This window comes from Camellia sinensis, chromosome 2 (assembly GCF_055761805.1).
Source record: "Camellia sinensis isolate YWXY chromosome 2, ASM5576180v1, whole genome shotgun sequence".
NCBI classification, from domain to species: Eukaryota; Viridiplantae; Streptophyta; class Magnoliopsida; order Ericales; family Theaceae; genus Camellia; species Camellia sinensis.
Window position 1 is genome coordinate 81,819,403 of NC_138962.1, and position 27,289 is coordinate 81,846,691.

The window sequence follows — 27,289 nt, forward strand, 5'->3', positions numbered from 1 at the left end:
GTTAGGCTTCCCTCCTCAATTTGAATTTGAAATGTGAGTAACTGTTGAAGCCACATCATCTTGCATCTCTTTGTTGATCCACTGCTACTCAGATCTCATAATAACCAATACTAATTGACACGTGTACGATCAGGATCGAAGACTTGAATAGTCTTCCCATATTATCCTTATTTTGCCATGCGTCGAATTGTAATTGGCTTGTACAAAATATATAGCCAACATATCCAAATCATTATTTTGCTTCCTTTTCTCATTTGATAACATTATTTAATCGGATTGGTTTTCTTTTATTAAAAAAGATTAGGTTTTTTTTATTTTTTTTAGTGGATTATATAATTATCATAAATTCTAATTATGCAATTGAATATATCAATTATAAAAATAAAAAATAAAAAATTGAATGAGGATGTATTAAAAATTTTATCAATTGAGTTTGCAAATGAGTGTACACACGCATCGCGTGTACCCGGCCACTAGTATATATATATGGTTATAGATCAAACATTAATATTACGTATTGCGTCAATTCAAATCTGGTATATTACTCAGATTGCATAATTTGCAATAATTGTGCATCATTGGCCTTGACAAGAAATGTTTTTCCTTTCTTGTTACTTCAATTAAAGTAATTAATTAAATTGAATTGAATCTTAATCTTTATTGTTATTATTATTATTATTTTTGGGTAAGCAACTTAATCTCTCCTTTTTCTTTTTTTTTTATATAATGCATTTGGAACTCCAGCTTGTATTACAAAGTTCATGCCCCTAAATCTCCAGCTTGTATTACTATGGGTTCTAACAAACCTCCCAATGAGAATATCAAAGATCTACCTTCTTCAAATAAACCAAAGCCTCTAGTCAGACATGATGATGTTGGGAAAATGGTTAATATATAGGCATATTTTGGGCCGACTGTGAGCCCAAAATTGAGTTGGCCCCAAACGTTTTTTTTTTTTGTAGGTCCAAAGAGGTGAAGTGTTCCTTGCCGCGTGGCAAGTCACATGGTTCAGAACGTTCGTCAAAACCATTTATGAGTGAATAGGAACATGACGTCGTTTTCGGGTTTGTGGAATAGGAAATTTAAAGAAGTAAATGTGGGTTTATTTGGAAAGGGTTGTCTCACATTGAAACTTTAAGAGAGTTTATTTGTATTTATAAGCTCTAGCCTACAATACTTGGATTGGGCCCCAAGGCGCACCCCAAGTTTGTAGAAGGGAGGAGTTATAGACAAAGTGAACCTTAGCCCAAACCACCACACGCGCGAGCATATTCAAAACTGTCCAAAACAGTTTTCTTCAATTTCGGACAGATTCATTCAAATAGTGTCATACAGCAGTTCTTGGCAGTTAGATAACTGCTACAGTTTGGACATCTGTTCAATTCAAATTGCACCTGTTCACTTCAATTTTAGTACCTGTTCGGGTCTATATAATCTAGACTTGTTGCAGCAGATTTTGGTTGATCAAAACTTCAAGTAAATTCTGTCCTGACTTGTTCTTCAATTTGTTGAAATTCTGGACAGTTTCTAAATCTGCACAGATTCAAATCTGTCCAGTTTCTATACTAAATCTGTTCAAGGGTTTAGCATCTGTTGAAGTTATAGAAACTTATCTGTTCGGACAACTTTTTTTTGCCTACATATACCAAACATTTCTAGCAGTTTTGTTCATGGAAAACAGTCTGAAAAATACTCCTTTTGCTGTCCAACGCTGTTTTGTTTTGCATTATTCTACATTTTAGTTTTAGAATAAAATTCAGAGAGTTAGAACACAGTTTGGTTCGCCGTACAATTTGTTTTGGAGTGCTACTACAAATTGGTTAAGATCATTGTATCCTAGGAGATAGACGCCACTCAACCGTAAGCACCGTAGCGGGGCGAATCTGTCTTAAGGACAGAGTGTCACACACTCGACTTAGTCTTTGAATTTTTAATTCAGTTCGATAAATAAATTTGGTACGTTATTTATTTATTTGTTTGACTTTGTTTCAATTTATTTTATTTACACAGAAGATTGTTCCAACAATCTTAAGACAAATTCGAATTATTCTGTTTACAGAATTTTTCGTTTGTTTCCTTTTCTCTTTCTTCATTTATAAAGAAAAATTATTTTTTGTGGATTTACAAAATAATATTCTGGTTGGAAAAACAAATAGTGATTATATGCTATTTGACAGATATTAGTAATATACTGTCTATTTTCTTTGACAACTAGTAGTAATATACTGGTGTCATTAACAATTCGGAATATATTTTTGTGAAATTTTGTCAGAATATTAATTTTGGTTTTTAGAAATTTTTTCTGAGTTTTCATTAATTAAAATTCTGTTTCAGTATTTTAATTATTGAAGTGTTACAGAAATTAATTTTCTGTGTGGAATTAATTTGGTTAAATAAAATTTTATTTTATTTTATTTCCAAATTAATTGGAAAATAAAAGTTACATTCTTGTTTTTTTTATTTTTACAGAATTTAATGCTGTAAATTTGGATTAGTTTTCTGTGTAGAATTAATTTGGTTAAATAAAATTTTATTTTATTTTATTTCTAAATTAATTGAAAATAAAAGTTACATTTTGTTTTGTTTCTTTTATTTTAACAGAATTTATTTCTGTAGTTTTGGTTTAATTTATTTAAATAAAATTTTATTTTATTTTCAAATTAATTGGAAATAAAAGTTACAATTCTTGTTTCTTTTACTTTTTACAGAATTTAAAATTCTGTGTGTTTTTGTTTAAATTTTCTATGTAGTATAAAATTCTAATTATAATTTTATTTTATAATTTAGAATTTATGGCTACTAAAACTGGTCAAACTCATGTTCAAACCAGTACTGGTATGGTGATTGCCATTACGCCAACCTCTCCTTATGTTGGGACTATGCCAGTGAATCAGGGTAAACAGCCAAAGAAGTTCTTAAGAACTGATTTTTGCAAAGGCAAAGGAAGAACAAGTAAGAAGGTTACTAAAGCCGATATAACCGAAATGGATATAATTTCCAATGGTGTACATGTCATAAATCTTTCTGCAGTTGTTTCCGAGGCAAATCTTGTCGGAAATCCTAAAGAATGGTGGGTGAACACTAGTGCTACTCGCCATATTTGTGCCGACAAAAAGATGTTTACATCTTATTCTACAGTGGGCAATGGTGAACAACTTTTTATGGGCAACTCTACGACTTCTAAAGTTGAAGGACAATGAAAGATTATTCTGAAAATGACATCTGGAAAGGAACTCACCCTCAATAATGTGTTGCATGTACCGGTGTAGACACCCCATTTTTGACCGACCTTAAGACTCAGACGTCACCGATTGAGCGCTCGGTGATGGTTCATATTGTACTCATTCAGAAATTTCAGAGTCTCGGCTGCGAGCCTTGCCTCCGGACTTCCGGGCTCTTTCGTGTCTTGCCTCGGTTTGCGAACCAGGCTTCGTTTTCTCTGTTTTCTCTTCCCGAAGGAAGGGAGAGGTCTCGTAGATCATATCTCAGTGGCTGTAGGCTACGTTTCGTGGTCGTAGGCCATTTTTCCCGTTTGGAGCCCAGTTTCCAGTTTTTCGGAGCCGACGGCCGTGTGCCTCGGTTCGGGACCGCTTAACCACCTCCGTTTGCCCCGATTTTTGGTATACACCCCACCACCATACATTCCAACAACTTGGAGCTGTTTTTTAGAACTTGGGAGCACCATTTCTCAGACCAAGACCTGCTGGTCCATTGGTCTTCAAGGGTAAACTTCTTTTCCCTCTTTTTTGTTCCTATCTTGCTCTATATCTAAGCCTTGCTTGCAAGAATTTTTGGGCTCCGATCCAAATTGTAAATAGTCATATTTTGAGCTCTTTTTCATGTTTGATTAAGGACCTTTTGCTGTTTGAGAAACCCAGCTACCACTTGCTTCTTTAACTCTCTTTTAGGCCTATTTTTGCATGTTATTTTAGGCCTACTTTTGTTTATTTTCGTGGCTGGTCATAAACTACAAAGTGTCTTGTTTTGAGTCCTTCTTCAACTTTGTTGAAGGGCTCTCTTCGGATTGAGATCTCCTACTATCACTTGCCTCTTTAACTCTCTTTTAGGCCTATTTTGGGAGGAAATTTGAATTTCATTTTCCCCCCTTTTTTCTCCACTTCTCCCTCTATAAAACCAGACCCTCCAGCTCTGTTTTGAATGCCACAAAAAATTTTTGAAGCATTATACACACAACCTCCCTCTCCCTCTCTTCCAAGCTCCAAAACCCTTTGTTCTTGGACCATTTTTACACTACAACCCATAGCACCACTCCTCCTCACTCCATACCAACAGCTTGGAGGCCATTTCTAGAGGCAAAGAGCACCTTTCCTTGGTTCAAGAGTCGTCAAAGATATAGGCTACAAGGGTGAGTCCCATTTTCCCTCTTTTGTGCTTTATTTTGCTCTATATCTAAGCTTTACTTTCTTACATTTTTGGGCTCTGACCCTAACTTAAAATAGTCATGTTTTGAGGTTTTTTTCATGTTTTATTAAGGGTCCTTCCCTGTTTAAGGGCTCCAGCTACCACTTGCTTCTTTACCCCTCTTGTATGCCTCTTTCTTGCATAGTATTTTAGGCCTATTTGTAAACTGTTTCGAGGCATGTTGTAAACTGTAAAGTGGCTTATTTTGAGCCTTTATTTAACTTTGTTGAAGGGCTCCTCACTGTTTGAGGCTTCCTTTTGTTACTTTCCTCTTTATCCGTCTTTTGGCCTCATTTTTGCATGTTTTGTTAGCCCCTTGTGCTTGCATTTTTAGGCTCTGGTCCGAACTGTAAATAGCCTTATTTTGACCCCTTCTTCATGTTTGATCAAGGATCTTTTGCTGTTTGAGGCTCTCTTTTTACACTTTGTGTTTAAACCTCTTTTTAGGCCTTATTTTGCATAGTATTTTAGGCTTACATGCGCACTGTTTTGGGTTTGTTCACTAACTGTAAAATATCATATTTTGGGCCCCTCTTCAACTTTGTTGAAGATCCCTTCTCTGTTTGGGGCCAGAAACCATCACTTGCTTCTTTGTCTCCCTTTTGGCCCATTTCTTGCACATTGTTTTATGCCTGTTTTTGTTTAGATCCGTGGCTTGTTGTAAACTGTGAAGTTCTTCATTTTGAGCCCCTCTTCAACTTTGTTGAAGGGCTCATGGCCGTTTAGGGCCAGCAGTTTCTACTTGCTTCATTATCTCTCTTTTGGAGCCATTTTTGCATGCTAGCTTAGTCCTATTTGTGTCCTTTGTTTGGCCTTACTTAAAACTGTAAATATTCTTGTTTTGGGACTTTCTTGATTCTGTCTTCACACTTCGTGTTCAAATAATGCATGCTTTGCATAGCCATAGGTCATTCCATGTACCTAATTTCATGTTTCGGGTCTCATTCCATGCATCGGGTGCCATGTTTCCATGTTTCGGGATCATTTTGCATCACATTTCAGTGCTAAAACTTTCATGCTAGTATGCCATATTCCACGCCTTGCCATGTCTTGTTAGAGTGGCATTTGGTGCCTTAGGATCGGTCCTCGATTTGCGTGCATGTGTGCACGGATTTCGAGTGTCTCATTTTTCATCTTATGGCCTCTTATGTGAGTGTGGCTGAGGTCCACTCATGTTGGTGTAAGCCCATATTGCATTGTGTATGCCATTTCATTTCATAGCATTATGTATGCTAGGTTGTATATTAGCGCATTGTGTATGCCATGTTATCTCGTGCATCGTGTATGCCATTTCATAGCATTGTGTATGTTAGGTTGTATCTTAGTTGCATTTCATGCATATCATGCATATTGCATCGTGCTTGGGATAGGAGTTAGCCCGAGCACGGGAAACGAGGGACGTTTCGTACTTCGAGTGACGAAACGTGTCTCAATTCCCAGTTACCGACACTCCGGATTATCCATGATGGAGTTTAGGTTTTGTTGTGTTTATATGTGCATTCTTTTCATATTGAGTCGTACAATTCGACTCCTCGGCCATCATGCATCGATATGCGTGATTGGTGGCACGAGGATTAAGGCATGCATACATTTGTAAAAATACATTGTCATGCCCTTTTTCTGCTCTCTGTTACAGCAGATTAAGAGTCAGCAGCCTTCCAAAGCTTGGCACGCATTCCAAGAAAAATGGCAAACAGAGGCTAATTGGGGCATCACAGTGGATTTCCACCCAAAGCAACCCGGACATGCATCATTCATCATCCGAAGCAGCATCGAGGCAGTCCCTAGCTTGCATGCTAGTTTACAGCTTACCTAGTTTAATTTGTTAATTAATTAGGATTTTGTAATTATTTGGACTGTAATATTTATTCGGGACTGTATATTATTCATTCGGACCCTCTGCGCGAGGGCACAACTGTAATAAGTGTGCGTGTGTGTGATGTATGTCTTCCAACCCCACGTCTTTCTCCCTTTTATTTACCCGCTTATGATGGTTAGATTAGGACATGTTTCAATTAGCATACAGTATGATAGCATGTTTGCATTCATTTCATCTGTTTTGCATGCACCGGGCTCGGCGCATCATACTAACTACATTATATTTTCAATTCCAAGTTGAATACATGTTAGCTGTAGCATTTCATATGCCATGTCTAGAATAGCCGAGCCTGCTATAGTTGCATTTTTGCATGTGTTGCATTAGGCATTTCCGTATAATTAGGATCATGCATGGATTTCTAATTAGCTTCTGTTTTGGCTTGGAGTACTCGGTAAGTTTTATGCTTTAGCATCCTTGCATGCGTGTGAGTGACTGCCATGTATAGCATGCTTACCATGAGGCTATATGCTTATGTGATATAACTGCCTGAATGCCTATGGGTGAAATTCATCAAATGTGTGTTTTAAGCCCACTAGATAGTGACAAAATCATGTTTTTCTAAGTCCACCCGAGGGTGGCAAATCCACGTCTTAGCCTACTTGCGGGTAGCACCATCAAACCACTTTAAAAAATAAACATGAAATGTTTTGTTCCAATTCAGACGATCCAGTCTATACTTGTATGCTGTGCGCATCACATAGTAAATCTAGGCTAATAACCGAAATAAGAACGCATAATGTTTTCAAAAATAGATATCATGGTTAGTAGAGGCCGATCTTTGATTGGGCGAGCGGGGGTGCTCACGAAGTGACCTTTCCCAATCGTACCCAAGTTCCCGAGCCGAGGTAACTTTGGTGATGATGGACACGTGGACTTAGGCAAACGAGTCAGGGTTTCCTAAATTTTCCCAAAATAAAACATTTAGGTGGCGACTCTGTATCTGGCAAAGCAGTCCACGTTTGGCACTTCTTTCAAAATCTGTTTTCTCAAAACGATTTGCCGGATTTGGACTCTTTGGTTCAGATTACGAACCGTGACAATTTGAGAGTTCTGAGCTGTAGTGACCCAAATATCGAACGGAACGGGAGCTCGTCCCTCCCGGGGCGTTCAGGGACGTCTACAACCGGACATTCACAAGAATCTTGTTTCCGGATCTTTGTTGAGTAAGAATGGATTTAGGCTAGTTTTTGAAAGTGACAAGTTTGTACTTACCAAAAATAGGATGTATGTAGGAAAATGTTACATGTCTGATGGCCTTTTCAAGATAAATGTAATGACTGTTATACCCTCAGTCATTAATAAAAATACATCTTCTTCTTACTTGCTTGAGTCTTCAAATTTATGGCATGGTAGACTAGGACATGTTAATTGTGGATCTTTGCGTAGATTAATTAATATGGCATGTTTACCTAAATTTGACATTGTTTCAAATCATAAATGTGAAATTTGCGTTGAGGCAAAATTATCCAAAACTCCTTTTCATTCAATTGAAAGAAATACGAAACCACTTGAATTAATTCATAGTGACATTTGTGATTTTAAATCAATTCAAACAAGAGGTGGGAAAAAATATTTTATCACTTTTATAGATGACTATACTAGATATAGTTATGTTTATTTAATTCGAACCAAAGATGAAGCTTTGGAAACTTTCATTCAATATAAGAATGAAATTGAAAATCAACTTGGTAAGAAAATCAAGAAACTTCGAAGTGATAGAGGTGGTGAATATGAATCACCTTTTGGTGAATTTTGTAAAGAACATGGAATAATTCATCAAACCATCGCTCCTTACTCACCTCAGCAAAATGGAATTGCTGAAAGGAAAAATAGGACTTTAAAAGAAATGATGAATGCCATGTTAATAAGTTCTGGATTACCTCAGAACTTGTGGGGGGAAGCAATACTTTCTGCTAATTATATACTTAATAAAGTGCCCCGAAAGAAAATAAATCAAACACCTTATGAATTATGGCATGGAAGAGTACCATCCTACAAATAGTTAAAAGTGTGGGGGTGTCTGGCTAAAGTGGCTATTCCTAGTCCTAAAAAGACTAAGATAGGTTCTAAGACCATTGATTGCATTTTCATTGGTTATGCCAAGAATAGTAGTGTATATCGATTTTTGATTCATAAATCAGAACATTCCGAAACGCATGTAAATACTATTATTGAATCTCGGAATGCATCTTTCTTTGAACATGTATTTCCAAATAAGACTGGACAAGAGACTAGTAACAATAAAAGATCTCATGATGCTATTACTAGGCAGTATCAAGAACATGATCAAGAACAAAAGTTAGATCAAAATGAGAAAGAGGAACCTAGGCGTAGTAAACGTGCTTGAACCTCAAAATCTTTTGGTCCAGATTTCCTAACATTTTTGTTAGAAAATGAGTCTTTTACTTTTAAAGAGGCTATGTCCAGTCCTGAGGCTCCTTTATGGAAAGAAGCTATCAATAGTGAAGTTGAATCCATCTTGCAAAATCACACTTGGAAATTGGTGGATTTGCCACTAGGTTGTAAACCTCTTGGGTACAAGTGGATTTTTAAAAGAAAATTGAAAGCAGATGGATCAATTGACAAATACAAGGCAAGACTTGTGGTCAAAGGTTTTAGACAAAAAGAAGGTCTTGATTACTTTGACACATACTCACTAGTTACTAGAATAACATCCATTAGAATGCTAATTGCCATTGCATCTCTATACAATCTAGAAATTCATCAAATAGATGTGAAAACCGCTTTCTTAAATGGTGAGTTAAATGAAGAAATTTACATGGAATAACCAGAAGGTTTTTTTGTTCCCGAAAAAGAAAAGAAAGTGTGTAAATTGGTTAAATCATTATATGGTTTAAAACAAGCGCCAAAGTAGAAATTTGACAAGGCAATGATGTCAAATGGATTCAAAATTAATGAGTGTGACAAATGTGTTTATATTAAAAACACAGACAAAGGTTATGTCATTGTATGTCTTTATGTGAATGATATGCTTATCATAGGTAGTCATAATGATATGATTACAACTATCAAGAAAATGTTAAATAAACATTTTGGCATGAAGGACATGGGCATTGCTGATGTAATTCTTGGTATGAAAATTATCAAAACACAGACAAAGGTTATGTCATTGTATGTCTTTATGTGGATGATATGCTTATCATAGGTAGTCATAATGATATGATTACAACTATCAAGAAAATGTTAAATAAACATTTTGGCATGAAGGACATGGGCATTACTGATGTAATTCTTGGTATAAAAATTACCAAAACATCAGAAGGTTATGCTTTGTCACAATCTCATTACATTGAGAAAATACTTGACAAATTCAGCAAAGATAATGATCATCTTACTAGAACACCTGTAGATGTTAATTTGTATCTTTCTAAGAATGTACAGGAAAGTATTTCTCAATTAGAGTATGCCTAAATTATTGGAAGCTTAATGTACTTGACGAACTGCACTCGCCCGGATATAGCTTATGCAGTAAGTAAATTAAGTAGAAATACGAGTAATCTGGGAGTAGAACACTGGAAAGCAATTATAAGGGTTTTAAGGTATCTTTGATTTACTCGTAACATCGGGCTTAATTATACTAGATATCCAGTAGTACTTGAAGGATACTGTGATGCAAATTGGATATCGCATACTAGAGACTCGATGTCCACTAGTGGGTATGTCTTTACTCTTGGTGGGGCGGCTGTATCTTGGAAATCTTCCAAACAGACTTGTATTGCTAGATCTACTATGGAATCGGAATTCATAGCTTTAGATAAAGCTGGGGAAGAAGCAGAATGACTTCGCCACTTCCTTGAAGATATTCCAATGTGGCCAAAATCGGTGCCTGCTATATGCATACATTGCGATAGTCAATCAGCTATAGGTAGAGCACAGAGTCATATGTATAACGGTAAGTCTCGACATATTTGTCGTCGACATAATACCGTAAGACAACTACTCTCTAATGGAATTATTTCCATTGATTATTTGAAGTCTAAAGACAATCCACTAACCAAAGGGTTAGCAAGAGAGTTAGTTGAGAATTCATCGAGGGGAATGAGACTAAAGTCTATTAAATAAGAGTTACCACAACGGCAACCCAACCTAGTTGACTGGAGATCCCAAGATCTAGGTTCAAAGGGACAACCGAGTTGTATATAACTCAGAAGGATCACTGGGAAGTCTAACTCTTACCCATTTCTATAATGAAATAGTGCTGTCTGTAGCGTTTTAGGTTAAGTAAAACTTTTAATGATTCTTATGTCTAGGTAAACCTAGTGGAGTATAGCAGGATACTCTTCATAAGAATCACCTATGTGAGTGTGAACTAGGCCGGTTCTATGAGATTTGTGAAGGGCTACAATTCTTTAGAGCACTCATGAAAGACTAGGTTGTTCAGGGCAAAAATGAACACAATAGTGAGAACTAAACTATGTCTGGAAATATACTGTGTGAGTTCTATTGTCTTGGTTTACACAAACGGCTAAACAGTTCAAGACATCATGTTCACTGATTAGCTAGTAAATCCGATAGTGTCTCACAAGGGAAGGTTCAAAGCCAAAAACTACCTATCCTTTGCAGAATATTTCCAATTTCTATGTTCTCTGTAATTGGATCATATTATTGCATTTTCTCTCCGTCAAATTCCATTCATGTGGGGAATTGTTAGAAAAATGGTTAATATGTAGGCATATTTTGGGCCGACTTTGAGCTCAAAATTGAGTGGGCCCCAAACGTTTTTTGGGGGAGTCCGAAGAGGTGAAGTGTTCCTTGCCGCGTGGCAAGTCACACGGTTCAGACCGTTCGTCAAAACCATTTATGAGTGAATAGGAACATGACGTCATTTTCGGGTTCGTGGAATAAGAAATTTAAGGAAGTAAATGTGGATTTCTTTGGAAAGGGTTGTCCCACATTGAAACTTTAAGAGAGTTTATTTGTGTATAAAAGCTCTACCCTACAATACTTGGGTTGGGCCCCAAGGGGCACCCCAAGTTTGTAGAAGGGAGGAGTTATGGACAAAGTGAACCTTAGCCCAAACCACCACGCGCGCGCCGCTGCCGCCGTCCGTTCGGCCGTGCCGGGTGTGGGTGTGGGTGGTGGGTCGGTTCTAAAAATTAATTTTTTAGACAAAATTTATTTGAATTTTTTCCAAGAAAAATTAATTTAAATTTTGTGATTTGAATTTGAATTCAAATTTTATTGTCCAATAATTTAGCCTCCAAATTCCATTTTTTTCCAAACTGTTTAACAGGTTTTTAAACTGTCGGACATATTCAAAACTGTCCAAAACAGTTTTCTTCAATTTCGGACAGATTCATTCAAACAGTGTCATACAACAGTTCTTGGCAGTTAGATAACTGCTACAGTTTGGACATCTGTTCAATTCAAATTGCACTTATTCACTTCAATTTTAGTACCTGCTTGGGTCTATATAATCTAGACTTGTTCCAGCAGATTTTGGTTGATCAAAACTTCAAGTAAATTCTGTCCAGACTTATTTTTCAATCTGTTGAAATTCTGGACAGTTTCTAAATCTGCATAGATTCAAATCTGTCCAGTTTCTATACTAAATATGTTCAAGGGTTTAGCATCTGTTGAAGTTATAGAAACTTATGTGTTCGGACAGCTTTTGTTGCCTACATATACCAAACATTTCCAGCAATTTTGTTCATGGAAAACAGTCTGAAAAATACTCCTTTTGCTGTTCAACGTTGTTTTGTTTTGCATTATTCTACATTTTAGTTTTAGAATAAAATTCAGAGAGTTAGAACACAGGTTTGGTTCGCCGTACAATTTATTTTTAGAGTACTATTACAAATTGGTTAAGATCATTGTATCCTGGGAGATAGACGCCACTCAACTGTAAGTATCGTAACGGGGCGAATCTGTCTTAAGGATAGAGTGTCACACACTTGACTTGATCTTTAAATTTTTAATTCAGTTCGATAAATAAATTTGATACGTTATTTATTTATTTGTTTGATTTTATTTCAATTTATTTTATTTATATAGAAAATTGTTCCAACAAATGATTCAACAAAAGGTGGTTGGAAAGTTGACCATCCAATCGTCAAGAAGGATTAGCTTCAAAAAGGATAAAGGAAATTAACGACATGAAGTCTCCGACTGTGGAGAAGAAAGCTCCTCCAAAAACTCCCGAACCCCAGCGATATGGAAAAGAAACAACGGTTTCAAGACCGTTGAAATCATTCAAACCAGATTCTCTCAATAAAATGGGGTTGGAAGCAAAGGCATCAAAACCAACAATGCTAGTGATGAAGTTCCCTCCAATGACAAATTTTTCGTCTGGATCTGAGCTGAATGCTAGTTTAGTTCGTTCTGGATTGTTTGATCATTCGTTGATGTTTTTTTTAAATATAAAATTAGTATCCTCTAAGTTTAAATAAGGACAAATCACGCTAACAGTCTATATAGTTTGAAACTTGTGTTACTTTGGTTTTTAATTTTTTAATTGTGTCACATTTGATTTTAAATTTTGAATCTTGTTTAAAATAAGGGCAATTAAAGATACCATTGTTTAATTTCAAAGGCAAAATCGTCAATTTAATAAAATGTAAACTAATTTGACAAAAATAAATGTCAAAAAAATATTTTAAATTTTTTAAAATTATTTTTATTCACCAATGATAAAATTAATAAAAATTACATGATTAATTTTTAAAATTTAATTTTACATGATTATCATCCAAACACATAATAAAAATTAATTTGGTAAAAAAATAAATTAATGTCTAAAAGTTATATCAATTTTATATAATTTTATTTTTAGTAGATACAAATAATTTTTAAAAATTCAAAAATATTTATTTGACATTTATTTTTGTCAAATTAGTTTATATTTTATCAAATTGACAATTTTCCCCTTGAAAAATCTAATAATATTTTCAATTGTCCTTATTTGAAACAAAATTTAAAATTTAATGCCAATTGTACCACAATTGAAAAGTTAGAAATCAAAGTAACATTAGTCCCAAACTATATGGACTATTAGTGTAATTCACCCTTTAGATAATTAGTTATTAATTTAGTATTTCCTATATTAATTCTGTCGACTTGAACATATATTGTTAGGAATGAGCTGCTTGCGCACAAATTGCATTAGCTGACCTGATGAAGGAAGAGTATTCGATCCAAATTTCCAAGGTAACATCGCAAAAACTTGAATTGATTTCATATAATCTAAGTTTTTATTTTTATTTTTCTTTAAATGTAAAATTAATATCATTTAAGTTTAGATGTTGATAGTTAAAAGAAGGATTGATCTCTTTATATAAGGAGCTATAACAACTACAATGAATCGAAATTTATAACCCTAATTTCTAAAAACGCATCCTTGAAAGCATGCAAATAAGAAAAAAGGATTATCCCGTGCACACCACGCGTTATTTGAATTTTGCAAACAAAATTTGCAAAATTATTACTTACCTTTTTATGGTTTCTTGTCCTCTCGTTGATCATAAAAAATAATATGAATTTAGAATTGCAAGATTAGCACTAGTTGTGCATTATTAGCCTTGACAAGATATGTTTTTCCCTTCCCGATACTTCAATTCATTGTGAATCTGAATTGTTATTTTTTTAATTTTTTTTGGGGGGTTAAAAAATTGAATCTGAATCCTTTTTCTTTTCTTTTTTTCATATTTATTTATCACATTGGAGATTTGGAGGATGACTTAATTGATAATTTGGTAGAGTTTTATGCCTCGTTTGGGAACTCTTATTTTTAGCTAAAAAGTCAAAAAGTTACTAAGCCTCTGTTTGGCAACTTAGGTTTTGGACTTTTTTGACTATTTTAGTCACAAAAGACAAAATAGGCTATTTTAGCCACAAAAAATAAAATATCACATTCAACCCATAATCATTACACTCTTCTCTCACAAAAAAAGTCAAAAAAGTCAAAAAGCCAAAAAGCCCTTCCCAAACCAAGCTTTTTAGCCCAGGCTAAAATAGCCAAAAAAGTCAAAAAGCCAAAAAGCCAACCCAGTTCTCAAACCAACTCTAAATTAGCCAAAAAGCCAACAACTCATACTAAAAAGTCAAAGATTCTCTTTTCTCTCTACTTTTTGCACATCTTTTTGTAAAAAATCAAAAAATCATTCCAAATATATTAATTTTTTTTAACTCATATTTTAGCCAAATAACCAAAAAATTACTAAATTAACCTGCTCTCAAACGAGTTCACTTCAACTACGTATAGAAAATAAGATTCTATTTGTGAGAATTTTTTCTTAAACCATCAAAATTATGTTGTCAAAATTTATTAACAATTATTAATTTGACACGACTTATTTCAGTGAAGCAGATCAAAATGAAGGACAAAGAATCTAATCAAATACTTGCACATTACTATTTTTTTACTTTTTTTCTTTTCTTTTCTTTTCTTCTCTTCCACTTTCTTTGCCTCTATAGTTTCTGAAATGCTTGATTATCCAAACTACATATAACACCTTGAAAGAAATTGACTAGTAAATTCAACAGAGGTTATCCTCATTTAAACCTTCTTCCAAAGAATTTTTTTTTTTAAAAAAAAATGAAATATACAACAAATTTTGTAATTTTAACATAATTATATTAAGTTCTCATAAAATTTTAATATATGACACTTAACTCATTTTTCATTTATAATTCGTTATTCAAATGGACAAAAAAATAATATTATCACCTATTTTATACTGAAATATATATAAATATATATTTTACATTTATACTTATGTCTTCATATTTTTGTATTAATTTCAATCCATTTAACACTATTAAAAAGAAGATTAGTGTAATTATGTTAAACTTGTAAGATTTATTATATATTTTTTTAAAATCTCAATAAAAATCAATTTATTTTTTTTCAAATATCGGGAGAGATGAGATTTGGAAAAAAAAATTCAATCTTCATATGCAAAGGAGTTTAATTTTTAAAGACACTCACACAAGTCCTTTCTATTTACAATTAAGACAATTTATTTATTTATAGTTTTGCCTACGATCGCGCTATGTAGCTCGAAAACGGGGAGCCCGAATGGCTCGATTTTTTTTTTTTTTGCAGAAGAAGAACGAAGACCAGGAAGAAGAAGGAAGAAAGGAAGAGGAGGAGGAAGAAGGGAGGGAGGAAGAGGAGGAGGAGGACTGGAAGGGGCATAATATTCGAGAGAAGAGGAGGCGGAGGCGGGGCGACGGCGGTCGGAGGCTGCGGCGGGGCGGGGCTGGGCTGGGCGACGATTGGCGGATCGGTGACTAGGCGGGGCGACGATCGGTGGCTGGGCGACGATCGTCTTCTCTCTCTCTCTCTCTCTCTTTCTCTCCCTCTCTCTCTACTTCTCTCTTTCTCTCCCTCTCCCTCTACTTCTGTCTTTCCCTCTGTTTCGAAATCGAGCCATTCGGGGCAAATGTTTCGAGCTACGAAACATTTTCCTTTTGCCTAAGAACATTTTATTCATTTGCTTCAAATATCATCCAACTCGAAAGATAGATCCACAAACTAGTCCGAGGATAGGAAACAAACAAAAATATCATCAAACTCGAAAGATAGATCCACAAACTAATCCGAGGATAGGAACTAAACAACAATATCATCATATGATCATAATTAAAAACGCTCCCATATAAAATAGTAAAAATTTTATTGCATAAATAAAGAATCAAATCCTTTTAAACACATCATAACTAGAAGACTCTCAAACAAGGCATATATTTTAAAATTCAAAATCAGCACCATCATCAAAGCCAGCATCATAAGCAGCCATCTCTCCCACATCAGAAATCATATCACCCACCAAAAGCCCTCCCAGCAACCCTGCTCCCAACCCTAGCCCTAACTTACTCCCCTTCTTTTTCTTCTTCCCCTGTTGCGGCGGCATCGCCCCCATTCCCTGCGGCGGACCATACCCATACCCCGCCGCCGCCGGCGGATACCCGTACCCCGGCTGAGGCGGAGGATATCCACCGTACCCCGGCGGCGGAGGAGGAGCATATCCATACCCCGGCGCCGGCGGAGGATAAGCATACGGCGCCGCCATCCCCGGCGGAGGAGGAGCGTACCCGACCCCCGGAGGCGGCGGAGCGTAGGCAGCTGGATGGGCGGGGTAGGCCGTGACGGGCTCGTCAACATTCTTGGATTTAACGGCCTCGGCTGGCTCGACGGTGAAGCTTTCTCCAAATTTGTATGAGAATTTGAGAGTACCTTTGGGTTTCCCGGAGGCAGTTTTGACCTGGTACTCGACGACTCGCTCAGAACCATCGTCTGCGGCGGCGGAGTGGGAGTCGGAGTCAGAGTCGAGGAGTTGGGAGAGGGGGAGGGTGATGTGGCCGATGGGGCGGTTGCCGAGGGGGCGTTTGGAGATGATGTTGAAGAGGAGAGAAAGAGAGGAGAGAGAGGAGGTGGGGAGGGAGAGGGAGATGCGGTGGTTCCATTTGGGGGATTTGCCGCCGTCTTTGTCGACGGGGGTTTGGCGGGTGGATTTGGGGTCGTTGGGGAGGGAGACAACCACGTAAACGTCCATTTTGGATATCAGATTCACGTCTTTCAAGTCCTCCGCCGATATCACCGTGATATCCAACGGACGATACTCCATGGTTTGGTTTGGTGGTTGCTTTGCTTTGCTTTGCTTTGTGTATTCAACAAAAACTCAAATGATTGAAACCTTTGTTTTGTTTGTGATGATAATGATGATTTGATATGACAGAGAAAGAGAGAGAATAGGAAGAATTGGATGGTGTATGTAAATCTGAGTTAGGATGTTATGAAATTCCCTATATATACATATATATGAATAGGGGGGTTAAATAAAGGAGGAAAAGACAGAGAAGATTTGGTAACGTAACGAAGGAGGTGGAGAAGGAAACCGAGTTTTTAAGAATAGGATTGGGGGTGGCAGACAGTGATGACGATTTATATTATATATGTGGTGGTGAGAGACAGGGACCATTCTGTTTGTTCTTATTCGCCGCGTTTAGATTTCTTTTGTTTGTAACCGATCGAATTGCTTCGACGCGTCATCCTATTCGAATGTTCTCACGCTTTTTCTAGAACGAACTTATTTACTATAATTTTCACAAATTTTTATTATACTTTATTATAAAAAATAATATATAAATATATGAGATTTTCTTCTTAAATCGAGTGATGTGTAAATAAGTTAAATGTTCCTTTGGCATTGACTAACATAATCAATTTTTTTGTGTTGAGATTTTTTTAACTTGATTTTTTTAATTTCACTTGACTTTTATTTTTGTGCTTCTTTTTATTTTTGTAAGAGAAAAAATGTAATAATTATGGATAAAAAGTAGTGTTTTATCTTATTGACTTTTGTAGTTAATTTTATCTTTTTGTAATTTTTTAGCCCCAAAATGAATACCAAGCCAGGGCTAAATGAATTTAACTATTGACTTAATAATATTTATTTATTTTCTATAATATAATATATATTATATACTCCATATATATATATATATATATATTATAATCTGATCCATTAAATTCAATTTAAAACACTGAATCAAATTATTAAATACCTCCAAAATAATAAAAAAATATATATATTTTTTTTTTTGAATCATCGTATTGGTATATACTACTGTAGGAGAGGGTTCAAGAAAGGAGTTGAAAAATTCGAAGATCTTCAAAGATCCTTGAAGAACAACTTCAAATTCTCTAGAATATGATGAGAGGCTTAGATTCTTCAATAATCTCAACTTAGGAACACAACAACAAAGGAGATGATGGAGATAAGAGATTGGGTGAAGAAGAAGGCAAAATGGCTAGAGAATAGAATAATGGCAAGGCTCTCCCATTGATCTCCCACTTTCACTTTCAAGGTTGATAATGGAGAAGGGAAATTAGTTCTTTCCCAAGAGTTAAAAATCTCCAAAATCCATCCATTGTAAAGCTATGGGTGGGTGCTATTTATAGGCACCTCATGATGTAGGATGGAGCCCATGTGCAAGGCACATGGGAGATATTCTCTCTAACCACCTTGTCCGAGGAGGTGACCTCTCCGAGGAGGTGACTTCTCCGAGGATGAGAAAACCCCGAAGAGGAGATCACTCCCTCGGCGAACCCTTCTTCTTAGCCACACCTAACCAATGATCCCCAATCATCCCAAAGGGTCAGGGGTAGTCCCAGAGGACGTCCTGCCGCAAAATATTGCCGAGTCTCATGGACCCCCCGGGGTCGTGCCACCTCGACCCGGGTATAGGCTAGTTTAACCGAAGAGTGAATTTATCTCCACTCACCGTCCTCGGGATCGGGTCCTTTGTTCGAACTCCATTACGCCCATGGTTCTGGTGCGTAGATCCCGGAAAGCTCCGAGCCCGCAAGTATTCTGGGATTCATTAACGGAGCGACTTCTAGATTGCGTCTGAATCCGTTCGAAGCCAAGTACTTCGGATCTCTAGATTCGTGGGTCCGAATCCTTTCGAGTCCGAGTGCCTCGGATCTCTAGGCTTGCTTAATACCTTTTCGAGTCCGGGCCCGAGTAAGTCTCTATGTTCGTGGACCCGAACCCTTTCGAGGCTTACAGCGATTCAATCCGTTTGATGGCGATAAATCTGGGCCCATCGATTCTTGGACTTGCGATAAATTCGGGCCCACTAATCTTGGGCTATTGGGCCTAAATAATTTAGTGGGCTCAAATTAGCCCCTCTTACATTTGCCCCTTGCGTGTATGAGAAATTTTAAATTTCTCAGACATGCATACTGTCATTTCTTCGACCCTGTTTCGCATCACGTTCCCCAAAAAAAAAAAACGTTTTGTCACGACAGAGCCTATGGATAAAGCTGATGACACACTTCAATTTACAGAAAAAATTGACAAGCAAAAATTTTATTTTTTTGTACTCTTTTCTTTTCTTTTTTTTTTTTTTTTTTTTTTTTTTTTTTTTTTTTTTTCAAATCAAAAATAAAAGTGCATGAGCCTTACCTTTTTATGCTGTAAAGTGAAACGTGGGCTAGCTGTACTCTAAAAGAAAAAGTGTGGCTTATCTTGTCAAGAATATAAAAAATTGATAAGAAAGAGTTTTAAAAAAAAAAGGAAAAACGAAAGGCTCTTTTATATATATATATATATATATATATATATATATATATATTCAGAATACTCCTGGCATCACACCGGATCGCACCTTCTTTTTTTTTTTTTTTTTATTTAAGGAAATGGCAAAACCCTATTTGGCTCACCAACTTTTCGCACAGCCGCCACACCCATTTCAACTTCGTCTCTCATCCTACTCTCTCTAGATCGAGAGGCCATATTTCTTCCTCAGCAACCCAGCACTGCTGCCATTTGCACGGACCTCCATCGCAGCTTCTAGCCCCGCTGCCAAAGATCCAGCCACTATCACGGTAGGTCAGCACCGGCACCAGCTCGTCACGGTCGCTGCCTCCTCGCGTTGCTGACATCTTGTCGCTGCTCTAACTACTGCAAACGCCGACTACGACCTACCACAAATGCCGACTGCCATTGCAATGCCATCCACATAGCTCAGCTCCGACTATCGCGAACATCACAGCCCAAGACAGCACCGACGCCGCTGCTACTGCCGGCTTCGACTGCCCAGCTTCATCGCCAATTCACAATCGGCCTTTCTGCAACATCACTGCTCCTCCACTGTCCAGCGTTCTTCCTCATCTTTGCTTTTAGTAGGCATTTCAAATATATATATATATATATATGGCTCATGATGTATATATATTATATATTTTTATTTCATTATATTTTTTTTTTAGACTCCTCTTGAATGGGACCAACACAGTTTTTCTTCTTTGTGAACAAAGCAGAGCCGCTGCCGTTTGCATTGAACTTCCTCGTGGCTTCAAGCGACGCCGCCAATCTGCCCCAACGCCGTGACACAGCCACTGTTTTGTTTCAGCGTCACGACTGCCGCAGTCGTGTAATCCAGGCTGTTGCTCGCCCTTGGTGCTTCACTTCAGCTTAGTGAGCTTAGAGGTTCAAGCACGCCGTACCTTGGTTTCGCTCCCACAATCGCTGAAATCCGCCTCTATTTGCGTATCGATTGTTGTCTCAACCCTCCGAGTGCCGCTGTCAGCCTCTCTCTGCTCCACCTCCGATCACTGTTGACTTCAACGGTTCCAACACAGACCACACACGTTCGCCCTCTCAACGCAACGTGTGTGGTCTAGCTCAGCCTAGCTCAATCTTGTTGATCTTGATCGACGCCGACTCAGCTACATCTTCAACACTGCCTCCGTCCTCAACTCTCCAACGCCGACTACGCACGTTGCCCTTTCAACGCGACGTGTGAGTGGGCCTGCCTAGTACTGCTCGGCGTCGGCCTCAGGTGTGTCTGGCTTACGTTTTGTAGTCTTGTCACTACTTCCAGCCGTGCTCTTCTTCCATTGGCGTGAATCTGTGAGTAACTCTTTCAATTGTTTTATATATATATATATATATATATATTTGTGTGGTGGCAGCTCTTGTAATAAATAAATGAATAAATTCACTTTCCTTCTTATTGATGGATCTTTGTGCTCAAGAAATAGATATATAAACCCATGCATTGCTATATTAAATAAAATGAATCCATGCTTGAACTTCCATGTTCTGATACATTAAATAAAAATAATATCGGTGATTTGAAATCCCAATGTGAATCTTGAATTTGTTTGGGCTTTGCAATTTTTGAAATAAGTTGTGGGATTTATTTAAACGATTTTTCTGACTTGAAATTTGCCAAAGAAATTCTGGACTATTGCATAACTTGAACCATTGCTGCTGAATTTTTTTTTTTTTTTTTTTTTGCCCTCGTAATAGAATATCTGCCACCTGAATTGAGCAAATAATATTGACTTGGGAAGAACATTCTTGTAGCTTGCACGTCAATCCATCAAATCTTGCTACTGATAAGCAATGTAATATACTTCGGATCTCGGGCCTGAAATTTACTATTGAACTTCACTGTGTCCAAATTTTGAGCCCCGTATAAATTGGACCTTTAATATGGAACATAGTGACTTTAAGAAATTGACCCAATTGAACTTCATCATGAAGCGACCTCTGACATTGCACCTCTTATTGATGATAGAAGGCGAAAATCTATATGTTGATGATGCACCCATTGGTATTAAAATTTGTTGAGCTTGAAGAATATCCGAGAAAATGAATTGTTGATGACGTCCGAAGTTGAATTTGTTGATAAAACCATCATGTTGCATGTAACAATATTCTGAATTTTAATACGGTCAACTCCTTACTATTTATACCTGTTATTTCAGCCATATGTCTTCTCGAAAGAAACCCGCTGTCCCGGGGTCATCGGAACCGGCTCTCATGAAAGAGAGGGATGTACCTCCGGCATCTGAGTGGAGGAAATCTCCTTATTTTGGTCGGAAGGACCCCTTCTGGCGGGCGGCTACCTCCACCACTTCTCTTCTATCTCCGAAGGCGGCTCCATTATGTCTCACTGAGGACACTGACTCTGGACATGAGGCCCTCATTTCTCCTTCCTCGGTGCTACGCTTTCGGATTGAGCAGGGGGACTTTCCATACTGTTATCCTCAGTTCAAGGCCTTCTCAAACCCTCCTTTCGGTTGGCAAGAGTGGGTCGATGATGTCCTCTCGGACAAGAGCCTCTGTCAACGACTTCAAGAGGCCCGGCTATTGATCCCGGTGAAAATATCTAGATCTCTATCCATCCGTCGCAACAATGCTAGCCTGGAAGCCATGGCTCTTCGGTGGAGCACCGAGACACACACCTTTATACTTGGCCAGCACGAGATGGGGCCCACCCTTGAGGATGTGTTCATGTTGCTGCGCCTGGAAGTGACCGGCCCTGATGCCTTCGACCCTGAGCAGACACCCCCCGAAGATGATTCTTTGATCCAATCTCTGAAGCTAAATCTTCAAACTTGTGGTCGGTGGAGTTCTGTTTTTGATGGTTCAGCGAGGAGGACTAGTCGAGTAAGGACGGACCGTGCCTCCTATACTGCATGGATCCGTCACTTCTTCAAGGATCTTCAGCTCTTGGCCAGAGATGCTGATCCTGACTCTCGGGAGTATGAAGCCGGTCCGATGTATGGCTCCAGGCTCTATTTCTTGGGATTTCTGGCTTGCTTCCTTTCATTCTTCATTCTTCCGAGCACACCTCCGGATTCCCTCAATCCTTTCGTCTTCCCCTTGGCAGTCAGGCTCTTTAGAGGAGATCGGATCCCTTTGGCTCCCCTATTTCTTGGGAATCTCTATTATCGGCTGGATCTACTACATCGAGATATGGTTCGCTCCGTGGGTCGATATGAGCCTGTCTCCTTCATTCACAGCCAGTTCCTACTTTGTTTCTTCTTCGAGAGGTTCCCAAAATTTGCCCCTGCTCCAACTGTATTCGAGGCGGAGGTTCTTCGGGAGATAGTGGATAAAGATGGCATCCCCGTGCTCGATACTGATGGGTCTCGGACATTTGAGAAAGCGAAGTCTTGCCAGCCGTTGATTACACGTTGGTCACGTATCATTTCCACCTTATCCTTGAATACTCTGGTGGATGATCCCCGACGCTTTGTGGCACGGCCGTATGTATGCCCACCTGTAGGTGTGGCCACACCGCTTATCTATCATGGTTCCTCCCGCTCGGTGTCCTTTCCTTTGCCGAAGAACATCCCTGCACCCCTTGTTGATATGCTGATTATGATCCGTCCGAGTTCATTACCGGTGTGGCATGAGGAAGGCGTTGATAGTGCCGTTTATAGGCCTGACCGTGTAGCATGTCAATTCGGGTTTGATCAATGTGCCCCGGGGCCAGCACCTCATTTATTATCATTTTCAGAGAGCTACGGGCGCTTCAGTCGCCGGCTTGTACACACCATGCTTCCCATATCCGGCTCTTTGACGATGCCAGGCTTGAGCCGAGTAGGGGGTTTCACCCCCTCTTTCAGGCGGTATTGGCAGAAGAATATCGATGCGTTTATTGCATTTGTCCAGAGCAGACCGACCGTATGTTTGCCTCCGCCGATTTATAAGAAGGATTCTTCTCTTCGGCTACCCGAGAGCCGAAAATCTGACCACATGTACGAGAGTTTCTTCACCTCATCTGCTCCAACTGACCCTTCTGCTCGGGCATCTGCTTCTAGCTTGGCAATTACTTCTTCGGAGCCAGTCCCTTTGGCAATTACTTCTCCGGAGCCAGTTCCTCGGACGACCCGCCTTAAGAAGATGGCTCACAAGAGGACTTCTGATGCCAGTCCTTCCGCTTCTCGCCTTTCCAAAAGGCTTCATGAGGTACCCGAAATTTTTGATTTGAAGCTACTTTCCTTTTTGCGACTATACCTTCTAAAATGAAAACTTTTATTTGTCCATGTTGTGTAGGATCCTGCGGTTGTTGACGTTCTCAGTACCGGGGCTCCTGGCCATGCTGCCTCCCCCAGGCCGGACTCAGACTTGGACGACACCCTTCCTTTGTCTGCAAGACTTGTGAAGATGCGCACCTCTCGTATAGCAGTTATAGATGATGACGATGATGAGGCTGAGTCCTCCGATCATTTTTGTGACCTTATTCCACGCATGCGTCGTCACTGCCCTACCGTAGTTGAGGAGGAGCGCTATCTTGGTGACGAGGTTATTGGGGCTCACCGTTCTGATGTTGAGATTACTGGAGGGACTGATGCCACAGAAATTGATGCCGTAGGCCATGCTTCTAGAAGCAATGTAGAGACGAGGTGCGCCTCTGGGAATGGTGTGGAGGTGGATGTGCTAGAAATCTCTGAGACTCGCTCTGGCACTTATGGTAATTCTCATCCTCCGGTCCTCCTTCCTTCTTCAGGGATGACTGCTACTGTTCAGGCTTTGTCAGACATTGAGATCGATCAGGTGCTCTCTATACGGCCAAGTGACCTTGCTGATGCTAGGAGTCCTTCAGTTGCTCCGGCTTTGCATATTGATTCTCCCTCTGGTAATCTTTCTTTCTGAAGTTTGTCATTTACTTCTATCTGTGAGAAATCTTTACTCAAATGGCTTTCCTGTTCCCTACCTCTAATAAGGCTTTCTTATCTTTTCTTCAGTGTTAGCTGCTAACGGGGTCTTGCCTTCACCTACCTCAGACTCTGCTCCAGTGTTAGCTGCTACCGGGGTCCTGCCTTCACCTGCCTCGGACTCTGCTCCAGTGTTAGCTGCTACCGGGGTCCTGCCTTCACCTGCCTCGGACTCTGCTCCAGTGTTAGCTGCTACCGGGGTCCTGCCTTCACCTGCCTCGGGCTCTTCTCCGACTCTCTTTGTAACTCCTCACGGTTCTCCTTCTCAAGGGGGGACACCTGCCTTTGAGACGACTGCCAGAGGTTCCTCATCGCCAGTGCCTTCGAATATTTTGGATCTGAATCTTAGTGATTTCCACATTGATAGTGATGCTTTTGGTCTTTCCCCTTATCGTTCGGCATTCTCAGGCTCGGGACCTCTGCCGGGAGTTACCCCTCCGGGTGGTTCATCTAACCCGATAGACATTGGGGAGATTCCTGAGACTAGCAGCTTTCCGGCCCCAATTCATCCTTCAGCTTCTGGCAAAGTATCATTTCTCCATTATTGGGTAGCTCCTGAGTTTGCTTCAGTTCTACAGCTTGTGCATTCAAGTTACCCGGAGACCTTTGCTTCATTTGCTTGCCAGTGTCCACTCATTCAGACTGCTCTTCTCGAGTCTTTTGCCACTATCTTATATAGCTTGGACAGGCAACGGTTGTGTGACCTTAATGGGAAAGTAGTCGAGACGGCGTATCAGGGGATCTCTGACATGGAGCGTCACCAAGTGGACTTATCATGGCTTCGGAAGCGCCTGGATATAGCTTCGAACGCCAGTCATCAGCTGGAACTTATGTCTGTGCTTGCCTCTTATCGCACCTCTATAGATGAGATAAAGGTAACTCTTCGTGAACTTGAGTCGGGTTATGCTCGGGCCTTGGAGACTTTAGAGGCACACTCTACTATTTGTCCTCCAGATGTAGATATGACGGGCAGCTTCTTCGAGGGTGTCTTTAGGAAAGATTGAGTTTTTTTTTTTTTATCATTACTTTCTTGCCCCTTTCGATAAAAATGTTTTATCTAGGACAATGCAATGAAATGGCAAAATTTTTGTTGTTTGGATATTTTCGCATTGTTTTCTCATTCTACTTGATAAAATATTTATTTCGAATGATACAATGGAAAGAACAATCATATGCACATGTTTATAAAAGCTGAAATATTCTCATTAGTTCTTCAACTTTCTTGGCAAAAGTATAATAGATTCACTGCAAGTGATGGGATAAAACATACACCATAGAGAAAACCAGCTTCTTCATAGCGTAAGGGAAATACGACTTTTAGACAAAGTAAGAAAATGAAAATGAATTTCAACATAGATGAGTCCAACTATGGGTAGTAATGCTTGATAAACTTTGCATTGAGCGGTCCAGTTCGGAAGCCATCTTCAACCCTTACAAGCTTGTAGTACCCACTTGAGCTGGCCTGAACCACCTTGTAGGGCCCTTCCCATTTTGGAGAAAACTTGGGCAAAGATTGTCCTCGCATGATTGGGTCTACAATCTTCCATACTAGATCACCTTCTTCAAACTTCCTTGGTATCACAGTCTGGTTATAGGCTCGGGCGATAGACTCATGATACCTTTCCATGACTTTTGCAGCTCTGTCATGCTTTTCCTCTAACGCTTCCAATCTGGTGGTTCGAGGCTCCAATACCATCCCCGAGGCGAGAGCCATTCGAGCAGATGGCGTTTCCAACTCTATAGGTAACACTGCCTCGGACCCATACACAAGGGAGTAAGGAGTTGCTTGAGTTGGCTTTCTCTTTGAAGTGCGATACGCCCATAGGGCTACTATCAACTGTTCGGACCAAGTCCCCCCAAACTCATCCATCATCTTGCTCAGAATCCTTATCAGTGTCTTGTTTGTGGCTTCCGCCTGCCCGTTCCCTTTTGGATAGTAGGGTGTGGATTTGTGATGCTTCACTTGGTAAGTCTCTAGGAGGCTCTTCACATATTTGTTTATGAAGGGAGTGCCGTTATCCGAAAGGATGGTGTTTGGTACCCCAAATCGGCAAATGATATTCTCCTTGATGAAGTTCGCGACTGCAGGCCCCGTAGCGTTCTTCAGAGGAATTGCTTCGACCCACTTTGTACTCAATTCTGTGGCTGCGAGAATCCACTTGTACCCCTTAGAAGATGTGGAGATGGGCCCTATCAGATCAAAAGCCCAAGTATGGAACGGCCATGGCGTTCGGATACTATGCAGGTCTACAGCTGGAGCATGGATCAAATTTCCGTGTTTCTGACAAGTCTGGCACCTCTTCACGTGATGGGATGCATCTGACTCCATGGTCGGCCAGTAATACCCAAGGTGTATAAGTTGCTCGAACAGCCGAGCCCCTCCTTGATGTTCAATCTCGTGGGCTCTTCCGAGGACTAGATCTGACTCCTCCTTGGAGAGACACCTCAGGGGAGTGCCCTCAATACTTCTTCTATACAGCTTGTCCTGATCAAGAAAGTACCGCCTCGCTCTCCTCTTGAGGTGTGCAATGTCCCTCGGGCTCTCAGGTAGTGTTCCCTCTTTGAGATAGTCAATGTAGACTTGCCTCCAGTCAGGGGTATCAATTTCAAAGCAACTCTCATCCTCCCGGATGTATGACTGACACTTGGGGCATTCCTTCTGTAATTGATTCGAGTCCTTCTCCATCTCGGGCCAATAATAACCTTGTCTTTGGATTCTTCTATACAGACTGATATCCCCATCCCCGCAAGACTTTTCATGGATCTGTTGTAGTCGGAAGCTTGCTTCTTGTTGGCCAACACACCGGGCTAGGAATCCGGTACCTCCTCGGAAGTAAAGTTCACCTTGAATAATTGTGAATTGGGCAAGCTTGGCCATAGTCAGTTTTCCAATTTTGCTTCTGAGTTGTTCGAGGACTTCTCCTCTCCAGTCCTCCGGAAGGCCTTTGTCTTCGGGTATTATTGAAGGTTCTGTTCTCTTCTTGATAACAATTGTTGCC

At 39.3% G+C, this 27,289-nt stretch overlaps 2 protein-coding genes across 3 annotated transcripts; one reads left to right on the top strand and one right to left on the bottom strand.

The window, feature by feature from the left end:
• Window positions 1–15,920: 15,920 nt before the first annotated feature.
• On the bottom strand, window positions 15,921–17,245 carry LOC114285905 (protein SRC2 homolog). Its single transcript, XM_028228996.2, has one exon. The coding sequence runs from the start codon at window positions 16,888–16,890 to the stop codon at window positions 16,012–16,014; it is 879 nt and encodes a 292-aa protein (XP_028084797.2). The 5' UTR covers window positions 16,891–17,245; the 3' UTR covers window positions 15,921–16,011.
• A 4,176-nt stretch (window positions 17,246–21,421) lies between these two features.
• LOC145820147 (uncharacterized) lies at window positions 21,422–25,391 on the top strand. 2 transcript variants are annotated; one of them, XM_082914928.1, is made up of 3 exons: window positions 21,422–23,541; window positions 23,629–24,211; window positions 24,372–25,391. In XM_082914928.1, exons 1-3 carry the CDS (start codon window positions 21,553–21,555, stop codon window positions 25,292–25,294), a joined length of 3,495 nt encoding a protein of 1,164 aa, XP_082771054.1. In that variant the 5' UTR covers window positions 21,422–21,552; the 3' UTR covers window positions 25,295–25,391. The 2 variants fall into 2 exon arrangements, with proteins under 2 accessions (XP_082771054.1, XP_082771055.1); XM_082914929.1 differs by having other exon boundaries at window positions 23,308–23,541; window positions 24,321–25,391.
• The last annotated feature ends 1,898 nt before the right edge of the window (window positions 25,392–27,289 follow it).